Source organism: Solanum tuberosum, unplaced genomic scaffold (genome assembly GCF_000226075.1).
Source record: "Solanum tuberosum cultivar DM 1-3 516 R44 unplaced genomic scaffold, SolTub_3.0 scf00093, whole genome shotgun sequence".
Taxonomy (NCBI): domain Eukaryota; kingdom Viridiplantae; phylum Streptophyta; class Magnoliopsida; order Solanales; family Solanaceae; genus Solanum; species Solanum tuberosum.
The window spans coordinates 1,344,868-1,370,708 of NW_006239018.1; the positions used below are offsets into that span (position 1 = coordinate 1,344,868).

Below are 25,841 nucleotides of genomic sequence, written 5' to 3' on the forward strand. Positions count from 1 at the left end.
CCCCCCCCCCCCACTCCACCCCACCCACCCACACCCACATAAATTAACCTGAACAACAATGCTTTATAGAGGGGTGACCTCTACAGTGCAACTTCAGTATAGTAAAGAGTAGAGACTCATTAATGCCTACATATGTAGAGATAACTCTGAAGTTGCACTGTAGAGATAATTTGATGCAAAGATCCAGTGATGAACATTTGCTAATTGTTCACTTAAGGGGAAAGCGTTTCTTGGGAAATATTTAGGGAAGTATCAAACAAAAGTAATTCTGTCGAATGTCCCCAGTGTTTATTCTAATGGTAAAATCGCAACATTCTCTCGAATGCCCCTAGGGTTTAGTCTAATGGTAAAATCGCAACAAATGATGTGTTGGTTAGGCACAAGTCAGGTGTTAGAGCCCTGCTGAGGACCAAGGCCTTGTATTTATGTGGAGAGAGGTAGAGGAATAGGCCGGCCCAGTATCCACCAAGTTTTTGACATTTACGGATTTCTCGGTTATCTGAAGAAAGACACAAAAAATGACTCAAATTCCCGTTTTTGATTTGCCACTTTGGAGGGTTTCACTTTTGAAGCCCAGGAACCAGATAGAATCTTATGGGGTAGCTCAAAGGAAAGAAAGTTCACAGTCAAAGAAGGTTACAAGTTTGTGTTCTCAGAATGGTGTGCTTGAGGACAAGCCATGAAAATATGTCTGGAGAACCAATGTGCCACTCAGAATGTCCTGCTTCACCTGGACAGTCCTTAGGGAAGCGGCATTAACTCAAGACAACCTCTGCAAGAGGAAAATTGCCCTAGTTAAAAGATGCTATATGTGCCACCAAAATTTTGAGAGTGTCAACCATTTCTCACTGCCTACTGCTTCTGGAATTTCTTCCTTTCTTTCTTTAGACTAACTTGGAGTATGCCTGGTCCATCAAGAAAGCGTACGCTAGCTGGATTTTTTGGTGAGTTGACAAACCCATCAAGAAGGTCTGGGAAATGATTCCTGCACTTATTTTTTGGGTTGTTAGAAGTGAAAGAAACAGCCAGGTGTTTTGAATGGGATCAACTCCAGGACACTCCCTGAAAACTATAGCTTTTTGTAATGGAGGCTAACATGTTTATGCTCCAAAAGCCAGGAGGCATTTGGTTTTCAACTGGGAACCTTCTAGTTGGCTTTATTTTAATGACAACATCTTACACCTGGCTAACATGTTTATGCTCCAAAAGCCAGGTGTTTTGAATGTGATCAACTCCAGGACACTCCCTGAAAACTATAGCTTTTTGTAATGGAGACTAACATGTTTATGCTCCAAAAGCCTCGGTTTTCAACTGGGAACCTTCTAGTTGGCTTTATTTTAATGACAACATCTTACTTCATCTGGAAAAAATTCTCCTTTTTGATTTGCAGCTTCTTTTAATCCTCACTTTCCACTTGTTTGGAGATGGAGAGGTTCAACCAATATAGTAGCCCCTCCCTCGTCTGTCGTGAAATCTAATTGATATCTCCTATCATATTTTCTTCTTTTCTCGTCAATCAAATGTAGCATGCGAAGTTATGGATGGTGACAATGTGAGGATTTCACGTTCTTCAGAAACTTGAGGAATCACTTTCTTGTTTCCCTCAAGAGCGTAACCTTAATGGTAGTTTTGTTCCTTGCTGCATAAAAGACAGATGATCTTTAAATAGTTTATTTCTGTTGTGTACTTTCTTGTTGAATGCCTATACGCTTCGTCTAAATGAGAAATTAACATGTAGGCTAGTAAATACTTCCATTTGTCAAGTTTTTTGCTTCTTTCCACTACAGTGCTGTAATTTCAGAAATGTGAAGCTTATGGAACATGAACTTATCAACAAGAAAAGTTATAGATTGTGAAGAGGAAACTCTGGTTGCATGTAGCACTTTTTTTCTCCTTATGTCATGTTGTACTCTACTTTCCTGATGCTGATACAGCTATTTGACTATTTGGATACAGATATACGACACTGGTTCACTGGAAAGCCCCAGTGGCGCTTTTCAAGTTTGTAATGTTCAAATTTATGGAGGATTCATTCTTCATATTGGATCTTTCAGTGGACAGGCACACAAGTTCTCTGTTGGTGATAAAGTAATTTGTAAGGTGACACTTTTTTCTACTTGGCCTTCCACAACCATATGATGCAAGCTTTCAGATTTGTTTTACCTCTTTTTACTTACATTATTGGGTTTGATTCCTTTGATGGATTGAGTAGGTTGACTATAACAGGCGTACATTGATTGCTCCCAATCATACATGCACTCACATGTTAAATTTCGCCTTAAAGGTACTTCCTCTAGCAGAAAATAAAGAGATTCAGGTTCCAGCATCTCCATACTTTCTAGAGCTGATTATCTGATAATGTTATTGAACAAATGCAGGAAGTACTAGGTGACCATATTGACCAGAAAGGTTCCATTGTTCTTCCTGAAAAATTGAGATTTGACTTCTCTCACGGTAAGCCCTTTTTTGTGTGGCTGTCTCTGTTGTTGTGGGTGTGCCGGTGTGCTTCTTTCTATGAAGAATGATAATGTTCTAATGACTTGAACAGGGAAGCCGGTAAAGCCAGAGGAGCTAAGAAAAATTGAATCCATTGTCAATGAGCAAATTAAGTCTGAATTGGATGTATTCTCAAAGGAGGCAAAGCTGTCTGATGCTAAGAGTATAAAAGGTCTTCGAGCTGTCTTTGGTGAAGTAAGGCCTTCACAATTTCACCCGTCTTTGTTGTTTGTTCAGACATTTAAACGTTCTTACTTTTTTCCTGGTGGAGTTATAGGTGTATCCAGATCCTGTGCGGATTGTGTCAATTGGTCAGAAAGTGGAGGACCTTCTTGCTAATCCAGAAAATGAAGAATGGTCATCCTTCTCTGCTGAGCTGTGTGGTGGTATTTTTCTTTTATCCTCTAATGCTATTTATGGGAGTACATTTATGAATTATGATCTGTTCCTATGACTAATTTATGGATACTTAGGAACACACATTTCTAATACAAGAGACGCTAAGGCATTTGCTCTGATGTCTGAGGAGGGAATTGCCAAGGGAATCCGAAGGGTTACTGCTGTCACAACTTATCGTGCTTTTGAGGCCACTGATTTGGCATCCTCACTTGAACAGAAAGTAAATGAAGCATTCCAGACTGATGAAAGCTTGCTGGAAGAGGTTAGTATTTGTGTAGCCCACTCTTCTTGAGCCTGTAAAACCTGAGTACTATTTGGTTTCTTTCCTTACCAGGAATTAAAATTCTTTTATTTGATAAAAGCAGGTGTTAGAATCATTTAACTTCCCTGAAAAATGTGCATCCAAGTAAAACAACCTGTAGAGTAATCATTGAGGATTAGAGTTGTTGAAGTGGATTTTTTTGGTCTTGATGATTTGAAGTGAAATTGAATGGTAATAGCGGCTAACACTAACTACTAATTCTTACAAAAAGTAGTGCTATGAAGTCCTTGATACAATTATTTGTATTCATTCATTGGCTAACAATAGCTTACAGAGCCAACCTTCTACAAGTCTTAACATCAAACTCCTACATACGTCAGTGCTAAGCCAACTCAATTGGTTCTGATGCTTATGCCATGGAAGTATCATCTGCCCTTAGTTGTTATATTCTGTGAGGGTGTATTCCTGTTTTTGTTTCCTGGTGGAGAGGGAATAAGATATTGGACTGCTTTCTATCTTTTTTTTGTTTCATAATGCTCTCGAGGAAATGTGCTCCTAGTAACCATGTTTCTTTTATTCTGTCATTTACTTCTTAAATTTGATCCCCTGCACTCTATCTTCCTGCTTGGGCTGTCATGGAACTGGACCGCTTATTGTTCTCCCTATTAAATGATTTGTTCATTCAGCAGTTATGCGACATAGTTATGTATCTTCTTTAATTAACCACTCATATCGAACTAAAAGAAATGTAGTTATAGAACTGCATGTCTTCTTTGTTTCATTGAACACTGAAGTATAGAACTTAATGTGGCAAGCTGCTGGTAAGATTTACTTTATTCCAGTCATATATTTCTTTTAATTTCTCCCCTGTGCTGTATCTTCCTTGTTAGGATGTCGTGGAGCTGGATAGTTTCTGGCTAATCTATTCCAGCCAAGCATCTTTTGTTCTTTAATCTTGGTCAATCAACTTGATCCAAGGCTCTTTCAATCTTGTCTGATCCTTTTCTTCCTGCTACTATTGTTTCCTTATCTGATGAATTCATACATCAACTTCTTAATTTCAGAAAGTAACTTCTTTGAATGCTACCGTGGAGAGGGCACAAATTCCCACTGTTATGAAAACTGATCTCAAGGCCAAGCTCTCAGTCCTCCAGGTATGAATTGTTTCTGTTGTGGCCGAAGTTGAATGAAATTGCTTAGGAAAGAAAACTAATATGCTGATGATTTTTCTTCAGAATCAAGTTATAAAGGCCAAAAAGAAGATAGCTGCAGAGAATATACAAAAAGCCGTTAAAGCTGCCTCAGAAATGGCTGAAGCTGCAGCTTCTGGTGGAAAAGCATACTGCATCTTGCAGATTGGCGTGGGTTTGGACACTGCTGCAGTCCGTGAAGCAGTTGTCAAAGTCATGGAGCAGAAGGTTATTTGCTCATACCTGCTAAACTTGTGCTCGTATTCTCCTCTAAAATTTGTAATTTATATAAAAGTCACTTGACTGTTTAATTGTCTGAACAGGGTATGGCAGTTCTGGTATTCAGCAAAGATGAAGCTGCAAACAAAGTTTTGGTCTGTGCTGGTGTACCAGAGAAAGGTGACAAGTGCCAGCAGTTGAATGTTAAAGATTGGTTGAATGCAGCTTTGAAGCCCTTGGGAGGTAAGGGTGGAGGAGGAAAAGGTGGTCTCGCCCAAGGCCAGGTTTGTACTCAATTTTGACTTATCTTCATGCTCTGCTTAACTTCATGCACACTGTACAAAGCAGGTTTCATTTAAAAACTGATATGTTACTACTTGTGATGGATGTGTTGCATACATCTCAAGTTTTTTGTCAAACTTGACATTCATCTTTTGCCTTAATGAGTTTGCGTTGCTTATACATTGCTTGTTACTATTCTATTCATGATGGTTAAATTTCTTTCCTTTCAGGCAACTGATATATCAAAAGTTGACGAGGCAATGGATGTTGCAGCATCATTTGCAGCTATGAAATTAAATTGATGAGCAAGGCCAGTATGTCATTGCAGTGTTCAATGGCCGAGGCTGATGCAACTATTCTAAGCAATATTGATTGATCAAGATTTTCAATGGGTCGTGGAGGCTGTCTCAGAGCTAACTTCCATCATATACAACTGTGGGGTCATTTATGTTGCTTTCTGTGATCTAACATTTTACATGCAGAAAGTAAAGGAAAATTAGAGAAGATTTATATTGAAGTTACCTGCCTATTGCATACTGCATAATTGTTATACACGAGAACGATTAAAGTAGAAAGATTTTCCTGTTGTGATAGTGCGTCTGTTAGCTTGTGTTTTCTGATTACAACTAGTATTCCGTTGAATTGGGTTAATGGCATTTCGTAGATGTAAAAAGAAAGGACATGGTGCGAACATGAAACTTGTTGTGAAAGAGAAATTATGCAGACATATAATTAAAGGAAATTGTGGCTCAAGTACGTGAATTCAGATGCAATGAGCAAGTTTAACTTTGACAGTTTTAACTCTGATTGATGCTTCCGATTCCACCAGAAGTTATGTTCGACACTTTAAATTTGGTCATTTAAGAGAACAAAGAGTGGAATGGATGCAAATTAGTTTCCTTGCATATTGTATACACTGCAAGGCATACTACAGTGAATGAAACAGTTGTTTCACTACTTGATTGTAGAGTAGAAAATCAATTAATCTCACAAAATAAACCCAAAAGACAGATTGATTAGAGTCGTACATGAATTCCCCATCTTATCTACTTGATTACACAATCAATGATAATTCACTTAACGGTCAAGTGATATATAGTGGAGAGAGAATCTGCAACCAGAGAACAGCCAGCTAGAGCTGCAGCTCCGGGCAGAAAGACATTGCACTGCTGAAACCCATGAAGCTGTTGTCAAGAGTCATGGAGAGGAGTGTTTCCTTGCTGCTCATATTCATTATTCATCTTTTAAGCTTGTGTTCTTGAATAGTAAACCGTGTTTTCAGGGACATGACTATTTCACTGGCTGAACAGCAAAACAACAATTCTGGTAATTATACAAAAGAATTTGCAAAAACAGCTTTGGTCTGTGCAGGTGTACGGATAAAAAAGAAACAGTGGTTCAATTTCCATAAAGAAGAAAGAGACCAACACTAACGACCCACTCCAAAAAAAGATGTGTTTCATTCACTTAGATTCTAAAAACAAGAAAACACCATGCAGGTCAAATCGTTCTTTGCACCACGGATGTCAAACTGGTTAATTACGTTATTGACAAAGTAATGACTGTCAAGCAAAGGGGAGAAGCATGCGGGTTCTTCATCGGATGTGCCAAATCTTTATAGTAGAACAGAGTCTTCGTGACTGATATGACCAGATACGGCATTGGCATGCTATTTTCACCAGAAATGCAGCTTTGACATATCTGGATATCAGGAGTGATACCATTTTTCCTGTAGATCACAGAAAGACACAACTCATTTCCAGTGTACGCACAATAAAACTATCTTCAGTCGTCCTAATCTTAATAGGTGAGCTTCTACCAACTTTCAAGTGTAGAATCAGTAACAGAATGCACCAAAGTATATGGTGGGCTAAACTTTGACACAAATATTCACTTTTCACATGGAAAATGCCAAACACTGATAGGTCTTATATGATTCATCTTGTGTTCAGATCCAACTCCCCACCTCCACGCCACTCACTCTGAGTACCTACATCTCCATTATCAGTTTCTTCATCATTCAAAAAGTCCTCTGATGGTTCCTTTTCGTCTTTATGTCCATTGTTTCCCCAACCGTTGATCATTTCATCAGGGCTAACTTCCTGTCCGTGCTCACCAACATCATTACCCATTTGAATATTGCTCCCCCTAGGCCCAAGTGCACTAGCTCGTATTGGCGCTCGGTTCATCATCTCAGCACGAGCTTGTGATTCAGCACGGGCTTGTTCTGCATGAACAAGAGCTGCCATTTGCAAATTAGGATCATGAGTCTCTCGACCCATCTTTTGCCTGGCCTCCATCTCTGTTTTCAGTTCAAGCAGGATTCTCCTCTCTTCTTGCAACAGTGACTGCTCTAACATGAGTTTCTCCTCAGTCCGGAATTCTCCAACATCTCTCTTGCGGGAAATTATATTAAATGCAAGCACTTGTTTCTCAAATGTTGCAGTAAACTCTGCAACTTTCACAGCAATGTTGTGATCCCACTGCTGTGAACGAGAAAGCATTTGGCCACCAGTGTCTGAATCAAGGATCTTATCATCCTCCTCTGCTTCATAGTCTGCCACCACATGGTAAGGCAGAAGCCTAAAAAAAATGACACACGGAAGAAGTCTGAAGTCAATACCATCGGCGAGATGCCTTCTATATTAACTTTTCTGATAGGTATCCACATACTAATTCCAGTAAAATAAAAAGAATGGTATAAAGTATAAACATCAAGAGAATATACATTTATACTACAATGTGCAGCATGGGATCTAGTCAGTCAAGAGTAGCTTTTGGCAACCAATAAAGCTGGCTATAGAGAGAGAGATTCTCATGGCCCTGCCTACTTCTATGAACTGGAGCCAAGAAAATGGAACTATATGCAGACGTTCTTTTTATAAGTCACAAAACCATCTTTTGGACTTTGGAGTTCCTTTTTCATGATGCCACTCCTCAGAAGTGTACATCTCAGCTAGAAATACTAGACTTTCTAATTGTGTATTGTTACTTCATTTTTAGTGTAAAGAAAACCATATAGAGGAAGCTGAAACTCAATTAGAATTCCTACAAGCCTGTAAGAAGAAAAAGGCCACACTTTTGTTGTTGCAATTAATAAATATGGCTCCCGCACAAAGGTTGTGCTGATGATTAATATACTTTTACCTTTCTCAAAAATATAACTAGACTTTCTAACAAAAAAAGAGGAGTTGGTGTTCTTTGATTCAAGGGAAAAGGCTCAAATATGCCATCGAACTTTCAGAAAAGGCTCATTTATGCCATCCGTTAAAAGTTTGGCTCATCTATGCCATTACCGTTTAAGAAAAGGCTCATTCATGCCATTATTTTTTAACGGTGGTTTTGCAAAACCATTTTTGCCACGTGGCCAATTATAATTCGGCCACGTCATTATTTTTTTTTTATAATAAAAAATCAAAATTTTGAACAAACATTTTTTTCAAAACCATTTTTTACACGTGGCCAATTATAATTCGGAAATTCAAAATTCTGAACAAAACTTTTTTTGCAAAATCATTTTTTACACGTGGCCAATTATAATTCGGCCACATCATTATTTTTTTTATAATAAAAAATCAAAATTCTGAAAAAAAATAATGACGTGGCCGAATTATAATTGGCCACATGTAAAAAATGATTTTGCAAAAAAAGTTTGTTCAGAATTTTGAATTTTTATTATAAAAATAATAATGACGTGGCCGAATTATATATAATTGGTCACGTGTAAAAAATGGTTTTGCAAAACCACTTTTCCCTTGATTCAATAATCATTGTTGAGTCATTGCAATGTTTACCATTGGGAGATAAAGCTGTGAATGGCAAGCATTAGACAAACCATTCTATCGTGAACTTATATTGAAAAGGAAAAAAACAACGCTGAAACACTAAAAATTCAAATTATTAAAAAATTAAGACATCTTTCTGTCAAATCTTTATTTTATGACCATGAAATCCGTTTGAACCAACCCTTAGGACCATTTGCAGACTTCCAAACTCAGGGGTAACGGCCACCACCTCCCTTTTCCACTTAAATACTAGGCTTAGTTCGCATAGCACAAGACTCATATTGGTGACCTAAGTCATTAGTCCCTCAACCTTTGTCAAATCCCTTGAGCCCATCATTCCATCAAATAAAAGAGTCCTTTTAAACAGTTGTCTATACTATCTCCCCTAAAAGGAGGAGATAGAGAACGAAGGATAGATTAACAAAAAGAAGGGTAAGAGCTCTGCTTCTTTATTGCAATTACATCATGTATGAAGAGAAAGACAGCTGAGAATGTTCAAAGTTAAAAACAGGTTTTCAAGCAATTTACATACTTTTAAGAAGTGACAAAAACTCGTGTATTTCCATGGCTTGTCTAGAAGTAAGAAATAATTAAGACCTATTTATATTTCATCTGGACAGCTCATGAAAAAAGAAAACGAGCACTACACGAAAGTATGTTAAATACATCCTTTTATGCCAATTAAAGCTTGAAACTACTATAAGTAGGTGCAAAGATGTTGTATATTATACAGTCATCAAAGGGAGTTCAGTGATTCTTCTGCTACATAGTGAATATTTAGGAGTATTTAAAGGGTTCAGTATGTACTTCTCGATGACTCTAGTTGATGATTTTTTTTCCCGGAAGAAGTAATATATTTTATATAAAAAGAGTACCCCTCAGCACAAAGACTATGCTAAGTGAAACATAGTCACAGGAACCCCAAAAGATAAAAAATGCCTATTCCTGGACAGGTTACAGTGACCCAATAATGTCAATTGCAGAATCTACATCTTCCGCAAAGAGCCTCTTTACACCAAAAATGCAACAAAAAAATACAATTCCATTTTAAGAAAAACACTTGACCTTGTTAAAAATAGAGAAAATGATCAAAATGGTCCCTAATATATGAGGGTTACTTTATTTTGATCCTTAATATATGTCACATGATTCATATGGTCCTTAATGTATTATAAAAGGTACTCAATTTGGTCCTTTGCCCTAAAAATAACAAATCCATCAGTTAAATTTAATGTTGGGGCCCACGAAAAAATAAAAATACCAAAAGCTCCCTTTCTCCTTCATTCTCTACGTCTTCCCATCAGAAGCTCTGTTTCAGAGAGTTTGTGCGTTTTTTTTTTTTTACCTTAGCCATCAAAAGGATCTCTCTTCCACTTTAAAAAATATTACTTCTCAAAAGTATGGTTCAGATTAATTGAGTTCTACTTTTGATAAACATTGAAGGACCGAGTTCATCTTGTTTTATATAAATTGTGAATTCGTTTTTACAATGCCTTCAACATGAAATTTGCTTGGTTGATGCTTCATCAACCCCTTATGACAAATTTTAAGCTGAAAAATGTTGCCTCAAACACAGGGACACAGGGTCTGTTAAAACAAAATTGTGACGAACACATACAATTGGCTCTCACTAGAGACATTAACAATTCTAAATATAGGATCAAATCTTATAATATCTATAACAATGTAAAAAAATAAACTAATTTTCTAACTTAATACTAATAAATATAATTTTTTTTAGAAATCCTAATTTTGGATTAGGGATAATAAACAGTGGGAACAGAAGATGGGTGGAGGAGGGGCTGAAGTGGAGAGCAACGGCTGGCTGGTGGACGAGCGGCGGTGTGTCGATGGCCTAGAACATTATAATCGCCGGAGAAGAGAGAAGGGAGAAGAATTAGGCCAAGCTTTTCAGCTATGCCTGATGAAGGAGAAGGGAGCTTTTGGTATTTTATTTTTGAGTGGCCCTGCAGTTAAATTTAACTTATGGATTTGTTACTTTTAGGGCAAAGGACCAAATTGAGTACCTTTTATAATACATTAAGGACCATCTGAATCATGTGGAATATATTAAGGATCAATGTAAAGCAACCCTCATACATTAGGGACCATTTTGATCATTTTCTCTTAAAAATACCACAAATGAACACAGCCAACAGGCAGGTTTGTCAAGTGCCATACTCCACTTGATGAGGTGACATAGAGGGTGTTTGGATTGGTTTAAAAGTTAGTCAAACCTACTTTTAAGTCAGTTTTTGACTTCTAGAAGTGTTTGGCAATTATAAAAAAAACCTAAAATAAGTCAAAAATGACTTAAAATAAGTTAGGAAGTGTTTGGCAAGGTTAAAAATAACTTAAAAGAAGTTTAAAATGACTTAAAATAAGTTAAAAACCAAAAGTAGGCCTCCCCTTCTTTTTATTTTTTGGACTTAAAAGTCATTTAAGTTTGACTTTATATTTTTGACTTAAAAGCTACTTTTTTTAAGTCAATTCAAACGGGCTCATAGTCTAACTATAATGAATCCTCTGAATATTAATATAGGGACTGATATAGCCAATAACTAATCTGGGAGTGAGTCGTGATTATTTTTTTGGAACCACGGGCTCCAACTTCTCACATTATTATCTCTTTTTCGGGGGGTTCATAAATAGATCAAAACATATGCCTTTTTTCAACTTGTGACTAACAAAAATACTAGGGCACTTCAAAGGGCCAAGTAAGCTACTCTTCTTGAATCTTCTTACTAAACAGTACAAATCACTTATTTAGCATAGTGAGCATACCAATAGTAACACGAATATAAAGTACATCTGCTATAGTATAACAAGACATAACCATAAACGGATACTACAAATTCTTTACAATGTACCTGCAATATATTCCTAAACAAAAGCATACCTGCTCCGCAATTGGATATTTGCTCATATGAAGAACAAGGACTCTAAGCACAGATGGAAGCATGCACTGTTGTTTTAGAACCTATCCCTAATTGCATATTGCAGTTCAAATGGTACAAGTACATGTGAATGGAATATGAAAATACCTACTCACATCTTTGCCTTGTCCTACCCCTATAATATTTTTTTCTCAATATTTATAAGCATGAGGATGAATTTGGAAGCCTTCAACCTCCCATAGATCAGCTAAAAATACAGAAGTTGTACAAATAGACGTTTTGAATAACATGAGAAAAGAAAAAAAATACTACCACAACATACCCAGTGTATCCCACTGAGAACAGAAAAACATAGATGTCCAAAAATGCAGTTAAACCATGTTTTTTTCTACCAAAAAAGCTGTTTTTCACTCCGAATTACTCCCAAAAAATCAAAAACAACTTCAATTTGTATTCACGCCAAACATAACTCTATCATTTTTCACTTTGAAAACAAAAACTACTTTTTTCATCTACTCAAAAGTCATTTCTAATCTACGAAAATTAATCGTAAGAGGCGAGAAGAAAGCACCTTTCGCAAGCGTCTTCAAGAGAAGTGAAAGGTCGCTTAAAGTCAGGATGGCAGACTCGCCAAGCGTCGTGGTAAGCCATCTGGAGCTCCACCCGGTTCGATTCCGGGGCAACCCGTGTCAACTTCTGCTGCTGCTGCTGTTGTTGTTGTTGTTGTTGGGTAGTGCCCGGGTTTTGTTGATTGGGGATCTGGCTTGACGGGTTATTGCTAGAGCTAGGGTTAGGGTTAGGGTTAGGGTTTGGATTCGGGTTCTGTGATTGAAGAGGGGTAAGGGGACGATGAAGGAGCTGCTGAGGACGGAGATGAACATCAATGTTCGAAGGGAATCGAGCCATGGCATCCTGTTGTTGCTGCTGTTTCTGGCGCTGAAACTGCTGCAATAAGAGTAGCTGCTGCTGCTGCTGTTGTTGTTGCTGTTGCATCATTAACTGCTGCTGTTGAGCCAAGGCCTTCGCTTCATCCATTTTTGAAATTATCAGTCGGATCAAACCCTAATCTTCTTGCAAATTCCTGAATTCTTCATCAATGGCGCTGCTTAATAGCACCAGGGTCGGAGGAGGATTCAATTTACATGTAACGGTTCGCTAATTATTCCTGGCTAACACTAGTAGAGTATTATAATATTAATATTATCAACCACGAGACAAAAGATTGCTATATAAGGACATTTAATTCGAAATCGAAGGTTCGATATTGAAATAATTTCAAAGATTTTCGTTGATTTTGTTAGTTGTACAAACAATTCAAATATCTCTATACTTTTAAAATAGATTAGAATCAAATAGCATAATTTGAAACACTCTTTTCTACTATATTTGGAAAAGAATTTAATCATATAGATAATGATTTAGAATATTTTGTCATTTTAAAAAATTAAGATAAAATAATTTTTATTTTTATTTTACTTTTTTAAATAAAAAATAATAAGTATCACTAAAAGGTTAACGGGGTAAAAGAAAAAAGGATATTAAATTTAGTGATTGAATAGTAAATAAGAACAATTTAGTTAACTTGTAAATTTTGTTAGGGCACTGCTTGCTGAGCGATAAAAAAAACTTATTTTGATAAGCACTTTTTACATACAGATTTTCAAAAAAAAAAAAAAACATTTTCGAGAAAAAATAATTTGTGTTAGGGTAATTCATTCATAAAATGTTTTTCTCAATATTTGATTAGCATATTGTATTTGTCTTCATTTTAGAAAGTGTTTTTCGAATGTTAAATTACAAAAAAAGGAACAAGTATCAAACACATTTACTATTAGACTTATTTTATAACAAGAAATTATTATATATATTTATTAGAAAATATTTTAATTAAAGTTGTATTTTTATTTAATTAGTATAGAAAATACATATTAAAAATCTTAATTATAGAACACATTAAAAAACATCACCATTAAATATGTTAAAAACCTCAAGCGATATAAATTAAAATTTAATTATAGAAGTTTCATCCATAGAATCTTTAGTTACAAGTCCACTACACAAGATTAAGGTTTGGGCTTTTAAATCAATTTTGTTTGAGGGTTCACGTGTTAATATACATATATTTATTTAATTTTCTAATACAAATATATGGTCTACAAAAAAGCTAGTGGATTCGTTCGAACTCATGAATCTCCACCTATTTCCGCCTCTGACTACACACGAATAAGAGGGAATAAGTACATAAAACTCTGTCGACGTGTGTGCTTTCCGTAAATATCCATTAAGTTGGAGGATAATTTAGTCATTTTAGATTTATTGTGACTGCTTGTAAATTAGGACTCTTAAAATATCATATGTCTCACATAAATTATTTAAAAAGTATGTTTTAAATATTATAAAAATAATTGATAACAAATAAAATAATATATATTGGGCTCGGACTTGTCCGGGCTTTTGTATCTAGTTAACTATATAAAACCCAAAATAAAACAACAAAAAAATTGCATTATAAAGAAGAGGTTTTCAAAAAGGAATATTTTGAATTCTTTCTAAAATATTTTTTTTTTCTCATTGATAATTCTAAACAAAAAAGAACTTTGAGATTAGTAAATTTAAATTTTATACTACTATTTTTATTGAATGATTAGCAAGACGGTAGTAAAAATAGCTCTAAGAAGAAGATTACTAATATCGCTATCCTCTAAATTATGTATCATGTTCTTTATTTAGAAAAATTATTGTTGAAGAAATTATGAGAATCTTTTTCAAGTGTGACTAGATAAAAAAATATGACTAGTTATTGACTTAAAGAAATTTTTTTATGTAGAGGTTTATATTTATATAATTAATTTTGTTTGTTAAAAATTATTTATAAGGGTAACTCTTAAAGCCAATATGCACACATCTCTCTCATTCATAAATACTTACATAATATTTTAGGGAACAACAATAATTAACATATATTTTAAAATTTTCATTGTAATAGTCACAATTCAAATTAAGATTAATATATATATATATATATATATATATATGTCATACATATTGAATAATTTAGATATATTTAAAGTTAAAATAGCTTTACATAATTTTTTAAAACTCTCATATTATTTAACTGTTCTCAATTTTTCACCACTACTTAAAATATTAACTATTTTAGATATTCAAATATATTTCGAAGTGAAAATGACTTGAACCTTTAGTTGAACTAATGTTGATAGAACTTGGTGATGTCATTGATTGTCATTTTTCTTTATTAAAATTATGTCAATTTCTTTTTTACTTCTATCTGTCATGAATGTGACAAATAAATTTTAAGTGGTGAATTGAGTTACGAGATGATGAAAAGAAGATGATAGTTAACACTATTTTGAAAAAGAAAACACAACCATCCTTTTAAAATAATAATAAAAAAAAGTAGGAAAAATAAGTAAAACATATATAAGAGAAAATGATCAAAATGGTCATTCATGTATGAGGGTTGCTTTATGTTGATCTTAATATATTCCACATGATTCATATGGTCCTTAATGTATTATAAAAGAGATATTTTTGGTCTTTAGCCCTAAAAATTAATTGAAAACATAAAAAACACTAAACTTAACAGTGGGTCCCACAATTGGCACCCATCTTTCTTGCGCAGTTCTTCTCCTTCATCTTCTTTTTTTTTTCTTTCAGAAAAGGGCCTAAAATACCCTTGAACTATCGGATTTGGTACAAAAATACCCTTCGTTGACCTTTCGGCTCTAAAATACCCTTGACGTCAACGTTTTGGCCCTGAAATGTCCTTATTTTTGACGGCCACATTTTAAAATATTAATAAATGTATCATATATTACGTGACACGATTTTATTAGTGTGTTTTAAAATTAACCTAACTAATTAAATCTCAATCCAAGATCCACCTAAAGAATCCATACCCACCCGCCCTAAATACCCATTAAATTAAGTGCAAAAAACCTTGATTTCATCTTGTTCATTATGCTAAATTTGATTTGGTCTTCAAATTATCATCACCTTCTTCGTGAATCCAACTACAAATTCGTTCCAAGCTATTCTAATTCATCTTCAAAGCCCTCCAAAATCAAAATACAACTTCACAATGATGGCAAGACAATAATCTGAATCACCGACTTCAAAATAAGTAACAAATTATACATCAAAAATTTGTAATCGCCATTAGAGTTCTATTTGAGCTTCAATAGTGTTCAATATATTTAAACCAGGTTTTTTTCTTCTCAATATTCAGCTGACTTACGACGAGTTTAAGTTTCAAATACAATACCAATTAGATTCAAGCTTAAAATAGTATACTTACCAAAATCAAATTTATCTACTGATATTTTTTTGGAGTTCGAAGGATTCCGAATCAGGTTGGAAATTTATTTAAAGTTGAAGGGTCTTGAATCGTTAAATATAATTAATTGTGAAGTAATCTAGTTTATGATTTGGCTGTTGATTTGGTGAATAAGATGGAGGAAAATGTCGAACGAATCAACGGAACTCCATTTTTGAAGTCGAAGAATTTCACATCTTTCACATCTCAATTTCAAAATTTGAGAACTTAAGTTTGTAGGTTACCATTGTCCAAATTGTTTGAAGATTCATTTATTGTACTTAAATTTAGGTTCACTTACTAATTTGGGTATGTATTAAGGAAAAGTAAATTCACTATGGGAGGATTTTACTCTAAAAGGCTTGAAGAACACCCTCTGTGAGAATTAAGTTTTTTTTTCTTAGTTTAATGGGGTTCTTTTTAGGTGGGGTGGGTATGGGTTTATTTGGTGGATCCAAATTTAGGTTGGAATTTGATTAGTTTAGGTGAATTGTAAACACACCAATAAAATCGTGCCACGTAATAAATGATACATTTAATAATATTTTAAAATGTGGCCGTCAAAAGTAAGGGCATTTTAGGGCCAATACATTGACAACAAGGGTATTTTAGGACCGAAAGGTCGACGAAGGGTATTTTTGTATCAAATCTCATAGTTCAAGGGTATTTTAGGCCCTTTTCCTTTTTTTTCCATTTCTTCTACAACTTCTCCTGCCAAAATCTTCTCATGCACATAAAAGTTTCTTCAAATTTCAAAAGAATATTTGTAAAATATTTGTTTTCTACATCTGTATGTTCAATTTTTACCCTTTAATTTTAAAAATAGAATTAAAAAAATGGCTTGAAAAAATTGTAAATTTTTTGAAAAAAAGGGTATTAAAAAACAAAAAGTAAAAGCTATATCTCCCCATAAAATCGCTTTCGACAAGAAAGAATAACTAGTTACAATTTTAAAAGAGTTGATTTATGGTGATCTCCTGGAAAGAGAAATTGAGTCTTTTATTTGATTTACTTGGTTTACATTTGTTTTAATGATTTTGATTTTCTTATTCTTCTTTATGTATGATAATGGAAGCTTCTGAAAATTTTGTTAGATGGAGATGAGAAATGGGTGTAGTGTATATTATTTTTCTTATGAGGATATAGAGCATGATCTCAAATGGCAACAGAAAGAAGTTGAGGAGAAGGGTCTATGGTGGCGATGGTGAAAGAAAGCAAATCTCTTAAATCTAACAGTTTTTTTTTTTTTTTGTTAGTTTTAGGTTAAAGGACTAAAATGATCCTCTTTTCATATACATTAAGGACCATATGAATCATATGAAATATATTAAGGATCAACATAAAACAATCCTCATACATGAATGACTATTTTGATCATTTTATATATCTCCTTTTTAAAATTGGTTACCGATCTTGTGAATGACCCATTTGGATTGGCTTAAAAAAAATAGTTTTTAAGTCAAAAATAAAAAGTTAAACTGAAATGACTTTTAAGTCAAGAAATAAAAAGTAGGGGAGACCTACTTTTGGTTTTTGACTTATTTTAAGTCATTCTTTGTCAAACACTTCTCAACTTATTTTAAATCATTTTTTACTTATTTTAAATTATTTTTTATATTTGTCAAACACTTTCAGAAGTCAAAAATTTACTTAAAAGTAGGTTTGACCAACTTTTAAGCCAATCGAAACACCCTCTAACATTGTACTTTAGACAAATCTAAAGTGGTTATAAGAGTCTCACAAATGCATTTAAAACTACTTATCAAAGGTATCTTTCAAACAACATTATTACCAATATTATCATATTTTACACTATATTAAGACAATTTTATAAACAAACACTTAATTTTTATTTTATTACATTAAATTATTTTTATAATAAAAAATTACTTATTTTTGCCTAAATGTTATAAATCGTTAAATAATTATAAACCAAAGAATCATATAATAAAAAAAAAACTAGTGTAGAGTTTGTGAATTCGACTAAATTCAATAGCTATTATTTAAATATTATATTTTTCTCTGAAAAACTAATTTTATATATGAATAAATTATTAAATATAGAGTTTATCAACTGAAAAAAATATCTAAAATTTTAAATTTATAAATTTCAAATTATGTCTTCGCTTCGATAGCTACGATCCAATTAAGATTACCACCCTATGAAGGAAATGCTTATGTAAGTGTGGTCCGAGGTGTAACATGCTTAAAGCACAACCATCGTCACTTTTTACGAACTTTTGTGCCCACTAATTAATAATTGAGATCTTGTTATACATTTTACTCACTTTTTTAGTATCATATCTTCACTCATATTTACTCACTTTAAATATGCATCAAATAATTTTGATTCTTTAAATTATTAAAGTTAATATTTAATTTTTGTTAAATATATATTAAAATTAAAATAAATTATGAAAAAGGGGATTAGTGGGAGGTATAATATTCTTACTTTTAATTTTTTATAAATTTTTGAGGTGTAATCTATTAGTATTTATAATTTCTGAGATTATTTTGAATCTATCTTCAAATATTAAGGATTATTTTTGTCTTTAGAGATAAATATTGAAAAGACTCCTAAACTTGACGTAAATTATTTGATTCGTTCACATACTATTGACGATTTTAAAAATAAGCATCTACTTGACTAACTAAACTTAAATATCAGATCAGCCACATGACATAGTAAGTGAGTCTCAAACTATTGAAGGAGCATGTAATTTTTAATAAAAAAATTGAGAGAAGTGCTAAAAACACATTTAAATTTGGCAAAAATTTAAGGATGTATTTCACTCATGTTACAAAATTGGGGTGGATTTAAGTCCAGTTAATAAAGTAAAGAAGTGTTTTTAATTTGTTAATAGTTCAGAGATGAGCTAATAATTCACGTTAAATGTGGACAAAAAAAAAAAAAAGCGAAGGATGGTACTCTCTATGTCCCATTTTATATGACTTACTTTCTTTTTTTATCCGTCTAAAAAAGAATAACATATTTCTACATTAAGTAATAATTTAATTTTATCACTTATTTTTTACCACTAATTTCAAAAGTCTTTCTCTCTTAAATTTTGTGTCGAGTCAAACTAACTCATACTCCCTCTATCTCTAATTATTTGTCCACTTTTGAATTAATACACTTATTAAGAAAACAATTATTGACATAATAAGTTTATTATTTTACCCCTATTAATTACTCCCTCCGTCCCACTTTATATGCCACATTTTTACTTTGCACTTGCATTAAGAAATGATGTAACTTTACCCTTCTATCCTTATTTAATGTTTTATTAAATCAACTTTATTAATAAATGACAAGATTAATTAACTATTCTATCAAGGGTTATAATAGGCAAAATATGGTAATTTATGCATAAATTTTATAAAATAACAAGTATTGTGGTCCAGCTATTTATAGAAAGGGATGACATATAAAATGGGATGGAGGGAGTATGAAGTGGAATTAAAAACTTAAAATTTTCAAGAAGTTCTATTTCTTCAAACTAATTAATTGATGGTATAATAGGTAAAAATAATTTGTCCTGATTTGTTAAAATGAACAAGTAAATAGAAAAATTAGAAAAAAAAAATGGACAAGTAATTAGGGATGAAATATAAAATACGACGGAAGGAATACTAAAATAGGAAAAGAGAGTGATAAAATAGGAGAGACACTAAAGTACGAATCTTCGATATGCGCGAACTTTCTATATATAGTAACTCGCCCCCAAATTCACATTCCCCCAAAAAAATTCTCATTTTTTGCTTTCTCCGCCACCATCTACCCTCTTGGATCTCACACAGAATCTTGAAATCATACCCATTTCACCATCTTTAATTTCTGCAAAAATTGAATCTTGTTAAAGGTAGCAGCTTTTTGGGTTCTTGATACCTTACTGTACCAACAATCAAAGATTCACAGTAATTTTTTTTTAGAAGGAATAAGTTATGGTATCATCATCTGAGGCTATCAGAGAAAGAGTTAGAAGAAAAGGGGGTGGTGGTAATGGGAGTGAAGGGATGAGGAAATTGCTGTTAGGGTTAGGGTTCTTGGTGCAGGGATTCAGGTGTTTCCCTTGGATGGCAATTAATTTCTTTCTAAAAGATGGCCTTAAGGTTGACCCATCTACCTTACAAATCCTACAGTGTTCTGCCAATTTGCCAATGGTGGCTAAGCCCTTCTATGGAATTCTGTCTGATTCTTTTTACATTTTTGGACAGCATCGTGTTCCTTACATTGCCTTTGGAGGTGCATACACTTTCTCTCTTATATTGCTTGTTTTATTGCTAGTGAAAATGACTTGCTTGTTCCATGAACCGATTGTTTTTGTAAACAGGATGGGGTTAAGGACATGCACTGAATGCATAATTAGAAAACTAAAAAAAAGGATCTTTTTAGTGATTAATAGCCATACTTTCATGTTCTATTTGGATTCTTTGTTTTTTTGGTGTCCTTAAGAAATATGAATTTCTGCCAAGTTATCTGTTCTGGAGGTTGTATTTACTTTGTATAGATTCTTGTATGATTCTCCAGAAATTAGATGTTTTAGTTCACATGTGGAATCAGCCACTGACCCTCATGTTAGTGTAAGATGCCTGAACTCTAGGTAAACGTGGGATGTTTCTTGCACCGGATTGTCCTTTTTACTGAATATGAAATTGCAAAATTCATTGTTCTAACTTCAACATTAGGGAACTAATAATATGTTTGATCAATGAGTAAGTTATCAAGAATTGTATGCAGTATTCTTATAGTAAGAGGAGAAGGAAAAGAATAGGAGTGTTTCTTAATTCGTTTATTCCATTGTGTAATGGAGGTTGACTGGAAGATAAGGTTTCCTGAAATAAGTCATTTTGCATTTTATTGTAGTTCACTGTAGGCATACCAATTAATATGCATTTGGGCTCACTTGATTATACTTTGGTGCAGCATTTTTGCAGGCAGTGTCATGGATTGCTATATTCCTCTCCCCTTCAAATATTTCATTTTTTACTATCACTCTGTATCTCTTGCTTGGAAACTTGGGTGCTTCTGTAGTTGAGGTTGCCAATGATGCCATGGTTGCAGAGTTAGGAAAACCACCTAGTTCATCATCCAAAAATAGTCCAAATTCTTCATCAGGCCAGGTCCAGTCATTTGTTTGGATTGCCGCTTCTGTCGGTGGAGTTCTTGGTAACCTTGCAGGCGGTATTGCCATTGATCGTTTTTCCCCTCAAGTGATGTTCCTTATGTTTGGCATTCTTTTAAGTATTCAATTTCTGGTTACAATTTTTATTCATGAGAGCTCCTTGGACCTTCCCAAGAGTCCATCAGATCGAGGAATCAAAACGCAACTTTCAGAGCTTCTAGTTGCGTTGCGGAAACCGGAGATCTATTATTCGATTCTTTGGTTTGCAGCTTCTTATGCAATGATTCCAGCACTAACAGGGACAATGTTCTATTACCAGACAGAACATTTAGGTATTGAATCGTCAGTGTTGGGTATATCTAAAGTATTTGGGCAGGCGGCAATGCTGTTGTGGGGTATAATCTACAATAAGAACCTCAAATCAATGTCTCCTAGGAAGCTAATCTCAGCAATTCAGGCTACTATGGCTGTTTTCATGTTTTCGGATTTCTTATTCGTGAAAGGGGTATACAGGATGTTTGGTATTCCTGACTCATTGTATGTGGTGCTCTTCTCCGGATTACTGGAGGTTCTCTACTTCTTTAAGATCTTACCCTTCAATGTTTTAATGGCACAGCTCTGCCCACCGGGATGTGAAGGATCTGTCATGGCATTTCTCATGTCTGCCTTAGCTATTGCTGTTATTATAAGTGGTTATCTCGGTGTCGTTCTGTCATCGCTTGTCCAGGTGACAGCGAATGACTTCTCTGGCCTAGGACATGCCCTGTTAATACAGGCAGCATGTACACTCTTACCAATTTATTATTCATCATGCATACCTGATGGTGTCAAGGCTAAAACAAAACCAAAAGAAGGTTGATCAGCTGTAGCAGTGAGTGATAGTCAATTCAGCTCAGCAGTAAGTAGTTCAAACTTACCTTCCCCTCGGCCTTCTCCAACTTATTACTGCTATAGTTACTGTTCCAGAAGGATCTCATTCGGAACTTAAGAAGGAAATTCACTTTATAATACATCATATAGAATTACAAACGTGAATACCTTATAGTTTAGGTTTTTGGTTACTACTATTCAAAATTTAGCATTGCATGTCTTGTATTATCGTGCGCTATTTAATAGTTTAATTGGATTATGTATTGTTAATGTTGTCTTCAGTTCAAAATGATGCTCTTAAAAATTGGGATTGATTTAGACAACTCCTTATCAGTTTGCAGTTTCGTGTTATCAGACTGTAGGTTGACGTTATTTCTCATAGTAAAGCCCGCACGTTGCACGGATATTTAAAATATATTAATTTTATAATTTAAAAATAACTAATATGAATTATTATTGAGTAATAAAAATGCATATGTCATCATATATAATATTTTGATTTTATATAAACACTTGATGCTAATAAAATTAATTTTACCCTAATTTATGTGTAGTGAAATAATGTTCTTCGAAGAAATCAAACAATTCTAAATTCTCCCTCTCCTAGTATAATGAAGATCAATACCATATGTAGCGTGTACTTGATATTTGTACTAATTGATTGACTTTAAATCCATGTATCAAATTTAAACCTAGTATAAAAAATAATGATTCTACTTTGAAGTTTGAACTGAAATCTAAATATAATCAACAAATCATATTGCAACTTCTTTAGCATGCTTCTCTCTGGTTTAATCCTGCAAAATAAGACTATTTTCATTTAATCAAATATATAATCTAATTAAATAAAAATACACGAAGAATAAATTTCAGCGACCAATTAAAAAGAATCACAATTAAATTAAATTGTTTTCAATGCAAAATTTTATTTTGATAGAAGAAAAAAAGGGAACATCTTCTATTCCTTTGATTTACTATGAGTCTCTTTTTTTTATTTTATAACTTTTTTTTATTTGTTAGCCTTTTTAAAATATATCATAAATTTTGTTCTGTAGTAATACGTTAAATTAACAATGACAGATAATATAGGATGTAATTTTTGAAATAATTAATAATTATATAAATAATTATAAGCACCTCTAACATGCTATTTATGAGTAAACAGTAGAAATATATATAACAAATTCATTTTAAGTCAATTTTAATCCAATATGTTGAAAGCAACAATATTGATGATTATCTTACATTCAAATACATGTAGACAAATTTTATATGGTAGAATGAAAATATAAATGAAAATGAAAATCTGAAAACAACATTTTGCAAGTCATTATTCATTTTATATTTTCATTATATACTCTAAAAAATCAATAAATATTTTTTTTTAAAATAATAATTTTCCTTCTCTTTTATTTTCTATATGAAGTTTTGAGTTAAATATTGAAAATAAACATTTCACATATGAGAACTTTAAATATATTTTGGTACTTTTACTTTTTTTGGGGGAATTATTTCATTATTCAATATTGATTTAAGATATATCAATTTTTTTAATAATTAATTTTTATATTTTGTGCAATAGCAATTAAATTTTACTATTCTTTTTCATTTTGAATAAAATTTAAATTTAAATTTCATATGATTGTTTTTTTAAAAATTTAAACTATTTTTGTCTGTTACTATCCTTTAATACAATACTGTTATTTTTTTTATAGTGAAATTATTGTAGTTTTAAACTTTCATTAGATTGTTGTGAATTTAGTAATTGTTTTAATCTATTATCAATAATATGTATATGTAATTTTATTTTGTTTATATTATTATTATTATTATATATAGAACTAATTTCAGGTAGCTTGCACAATATTTGTATTTTACTTTCATTGTTCATTATATTTAATATTTTACTATGACATTAATTATCTGGATAAGAAACGTTTATATTTTCCTATTTTACTTTGTCTTGCTTATGCTCTCCTCCACAAAACGATTTTTCGAATGGAATTTTTCCCACGGATAATGTGAAACTATGCAGAAACACTTATGTAATGCCTCTTTCCATATATAGTTAATAAATTCATATGTAAAAACTTCATCCCATATAACTTACAAAATCTCGAAGACTGTTGCAATTCTAAAATTTTAATAACAAAATATACAGATTGAACTGCATATATATATAAATCTCGAGGATTGTTGTAATTCTAAAAAATGAATAACAAAATATACAATCCGAACTACATATAAAAAAAATACCAAAGAAGTATGTAGAACTAAAGGAAGTAACTGATATACATACCAAAAAGACACATTGACATTTTAATACCTTTCCACTTGAGAAATCATGAAAAGCATTTAAATGAAAATCTTCTTTTGAGCACCTCCTGCTTCATTCGTATTTGTCCATGATGAATTGTTTCAATCATCTAATGAAATAATCAAATTATGATAAAACTTCTGAACGGTTACAACCGTGTGGGAAGTTATCAGTAATTATTAATTATTAATTATTAATATTGATTATTAGATTTTTAAAAACTAAAAATTCTAGAATATTTGTTGTACTGACATATATATTACATTTTTTTTGAATATGTATTTAAAGAATTAATTTTCAGAGGGTGTGGAGTAGTAGTTTTAAGATGGTGTTTTCTAATGATAAGGTTAGTTATTTTTTGAAATTCAAATTTTTAATTTTGTAATTTTTTTTTTCAAAATTGCATACTCTTATGTAAAAAAAACAGCATTTTTTAATTTTTTAAAAAGAGGAAGAAAACGGAATAATTGGTTTCAACCGTCCTTTTATTTTATTTTTATCTTTTTCTATTTTTATTTGACTTTTTAAAATGTAAGTAGTGTGGTAACTATTTTGAAAAAAAAAAAAGTAGTTGTTGTAGTTTTTTTTCAAAACATTTTAAAAGTTGACTTATTTTTAAATTTAAATTTTATTTTTCAAAATTTAATAATTAAGAAATTTTGTGGTGATGACACGTGTCACTTTTTCTTCTCCTATTATATATAGATAGATTTATCATTTGCATGACTTGAAAGCATATGATTTATTTCATATGAGTTTTGAAGCTGTCAGTCAATAGCTTCTCCACCGTGTCTTTGAAGTTTGAGGCAAAGAAAAATTATAAGAATTGATAAAAATGGCAGGTGACTAGCAATTTAAATGTGCAAAAACTGATCCAGATGTTCTAAAAAAAGAACGAAAATGGAATAGTAAAAGATGCTTTGATATTCAGAGTGCTTGAAATTTAGATGGTAGTGTTGTGACGAAAAGATGAAAACGAAAATCTAAAATAAAGAACACCAAGTTTAACGTGGAAAAATCCTTCAAAACGAAGGTAACCACCACGGGATCGACAAGATCCGAATTGCTTCACTATAACAATAAGAGAGTTACAATTATTCTTCTAATGGCTACACAACAAGTGCCAAAAGAGAACAAACAATAGCTACACCAACAAAAGATAAATAGAAAGAAACACCACCCAAACTCAGCTTCTGTTCGGGACCTAAAACAGGATCTTGCTGACTTCTGAATCCGATCTCCACCGTTCAAATCAACCACCAAGATGTCAGGAACACTCAGTACAAATTTCAGCCCGATCCAACGGTTAGCTAATCGGGAAACACGATCTGAAGGTTGCTGGTCGGAATAAAAGACTGCAGCAAAAGAACCCTTTTTCTTCTCTTTTCTCTCTTGTTGAAAGCTCTCTCAAGAAACCTCTCTTATGTCCTAATGTCTTTCAAAGACAATACTAATGAGCAATCTGAATTATTCTCTTAAGACTATCCTCTATTTATAGAGTTGTGCTTTTCCTTACAAAGCCAAAACCAACTCCAAATAGGATTACTATTCCAATCCTTTTCCTAATAGAATTGGAAACCAAATAAAGAGAATAATTCCAATCCTTTTTCAAGTAGGATTAGGCCATGGGCCTTTGGCTGGAACATGGGCAATAGCCCAACA

The 25,841-nt window shown here is 32.8% G+C and overlaps 3 protein-coding genes across 3 annotated transcripts in view; 2 read left to right on the plus strand and 1 right to left on the minus strand.

The window, feature by feature from the left end:
* Positions 1 to 5,490, plus strand: part of LOC102591893 (alanine--tRNA ligase) — a 14,173-nt gene extending 8,683 nt beyond the window's left edge. Inside the window, exons 14-23 of the mRNA XM_006347547.2 lie at positions 1,957 to 2,100; positions 2,213 to 2,284; positions 2,379 to 2,454; positions 2,549 to 2,691; positions 2,774 to 2,882; positions 2,970 to 3,157; positions 4,222 to 4,311; positions 4,393 to 4,575; positions 4,671 to 4,850; positions 5,079 to 5,490. Coding sequence (XP_006347609.1) covers positions 1,957 to 2,100; positions 2,213 to 2,284; positions 2,379 to 2,454; positions 2,549 to 2,691; positions 2,774 to 2,882; positions 2,970 to 3,157; positions 4,222 to 4,311; positions 4,393 to 4,575; positions 4,671 to 4,850; positions 5,079 to 5,150 — 1,257 coding nt within the window. The 3' untranslated portion in view covers positions 5,151 to 5,490. The remainder of the gene's footprint in view (positions 1 to 1,956; positions 2,101 to 2,212; positions 2,285 to 2,378; positions 2,455 to 2,548; positions 2,692 to 2,773; positions 2,883 to 2,969; positions 3,158 to 4,221; positions 4,312 to 4,392; positions 4,576 to 4,670; positions 4,851 to 5,078) is intronic.
* A 738-nt stretch (positions 5,491 to 6,228) lies between these two features.
* LOC102592223 (bromodomain-containing protein DDB_G0280777) lies at positions 6,229 to 12,737 on the minus strand. Its single transcript, XM_006347548.2, has 2 exons — positions 12,102 to 12,737; positions 6,229 to 7,431 (listed from the first exon to the last, which is right to left on the minus strand). The coding sequence occupies exons 1-2, from the start codon at positions 12,563 to 12,565 to the stop codon at positions 6,786 to 6,788; spliced, it is 1,110 nt and encodes a 369-aa protein (XP_006347610.1). The 5' UTR covers positions 12,566 to 12,737; the 3' UTR covers positions 6,229 to 6,785.
* Positions 12,738 to 19,555: 6,818 nt separating this feature from the next.
* On the plus strand, positions 19,556 to 22,243 carry LOC102592567 (probable folate-biopterin transporter 7). Its single transcript, XM_006347549.2, has 2 exons — positions 19,556 to 20,112; positions 20,794 to 22,243. Exons 1-2 carry the CDS (start codon positions 19,812 to 19,814, stop codon positions 21,849 to 21,851), a joined length of 1,359 nt encoding a protein of 452 aa, XP_006347611.1. The 5' UTR covers positions 19,556 to 19,811; the 3' UTR covers positions 21,852 to 22,243.
* The last annotated feature ends 3,598 nt before the right edge of the window (positions 22,244 to 25,841 follow it).

Excerpts from the sequence above, each read along its gene's own strand:
- LOC102592567 (XM_006347549.2), top strand. The coding sequence starts at position 19,812 with ATGGTATCATCATCTGAGGCTATCAGAGAAAGAGTTAGAAGAAAAGGG. Across the intron at positions 20,113-20,793 it reads TCCTTACATTGCCTTTGGAG|CATTTTTGCAGGCAGTGTCA; the intron begins GTGCATACACTT and ends ACTTTGGTGCAG.
- LOC102592223 (XM_006347548.2), bottom strand. The coding sequence starts at position 12,565 with ATGGATGAAGCGAAGGCCTTGGCTCAACAGCAGCAGTTAATGATGCAA. Across the intron at positions 7,432-12,101 it reads CTTGAAGACGCTTGCGAAAG|GCTTCTGCCTTACCATGTGG; the intron begins GTGCTTTCTTCT and ends CATTTTTTTTAG.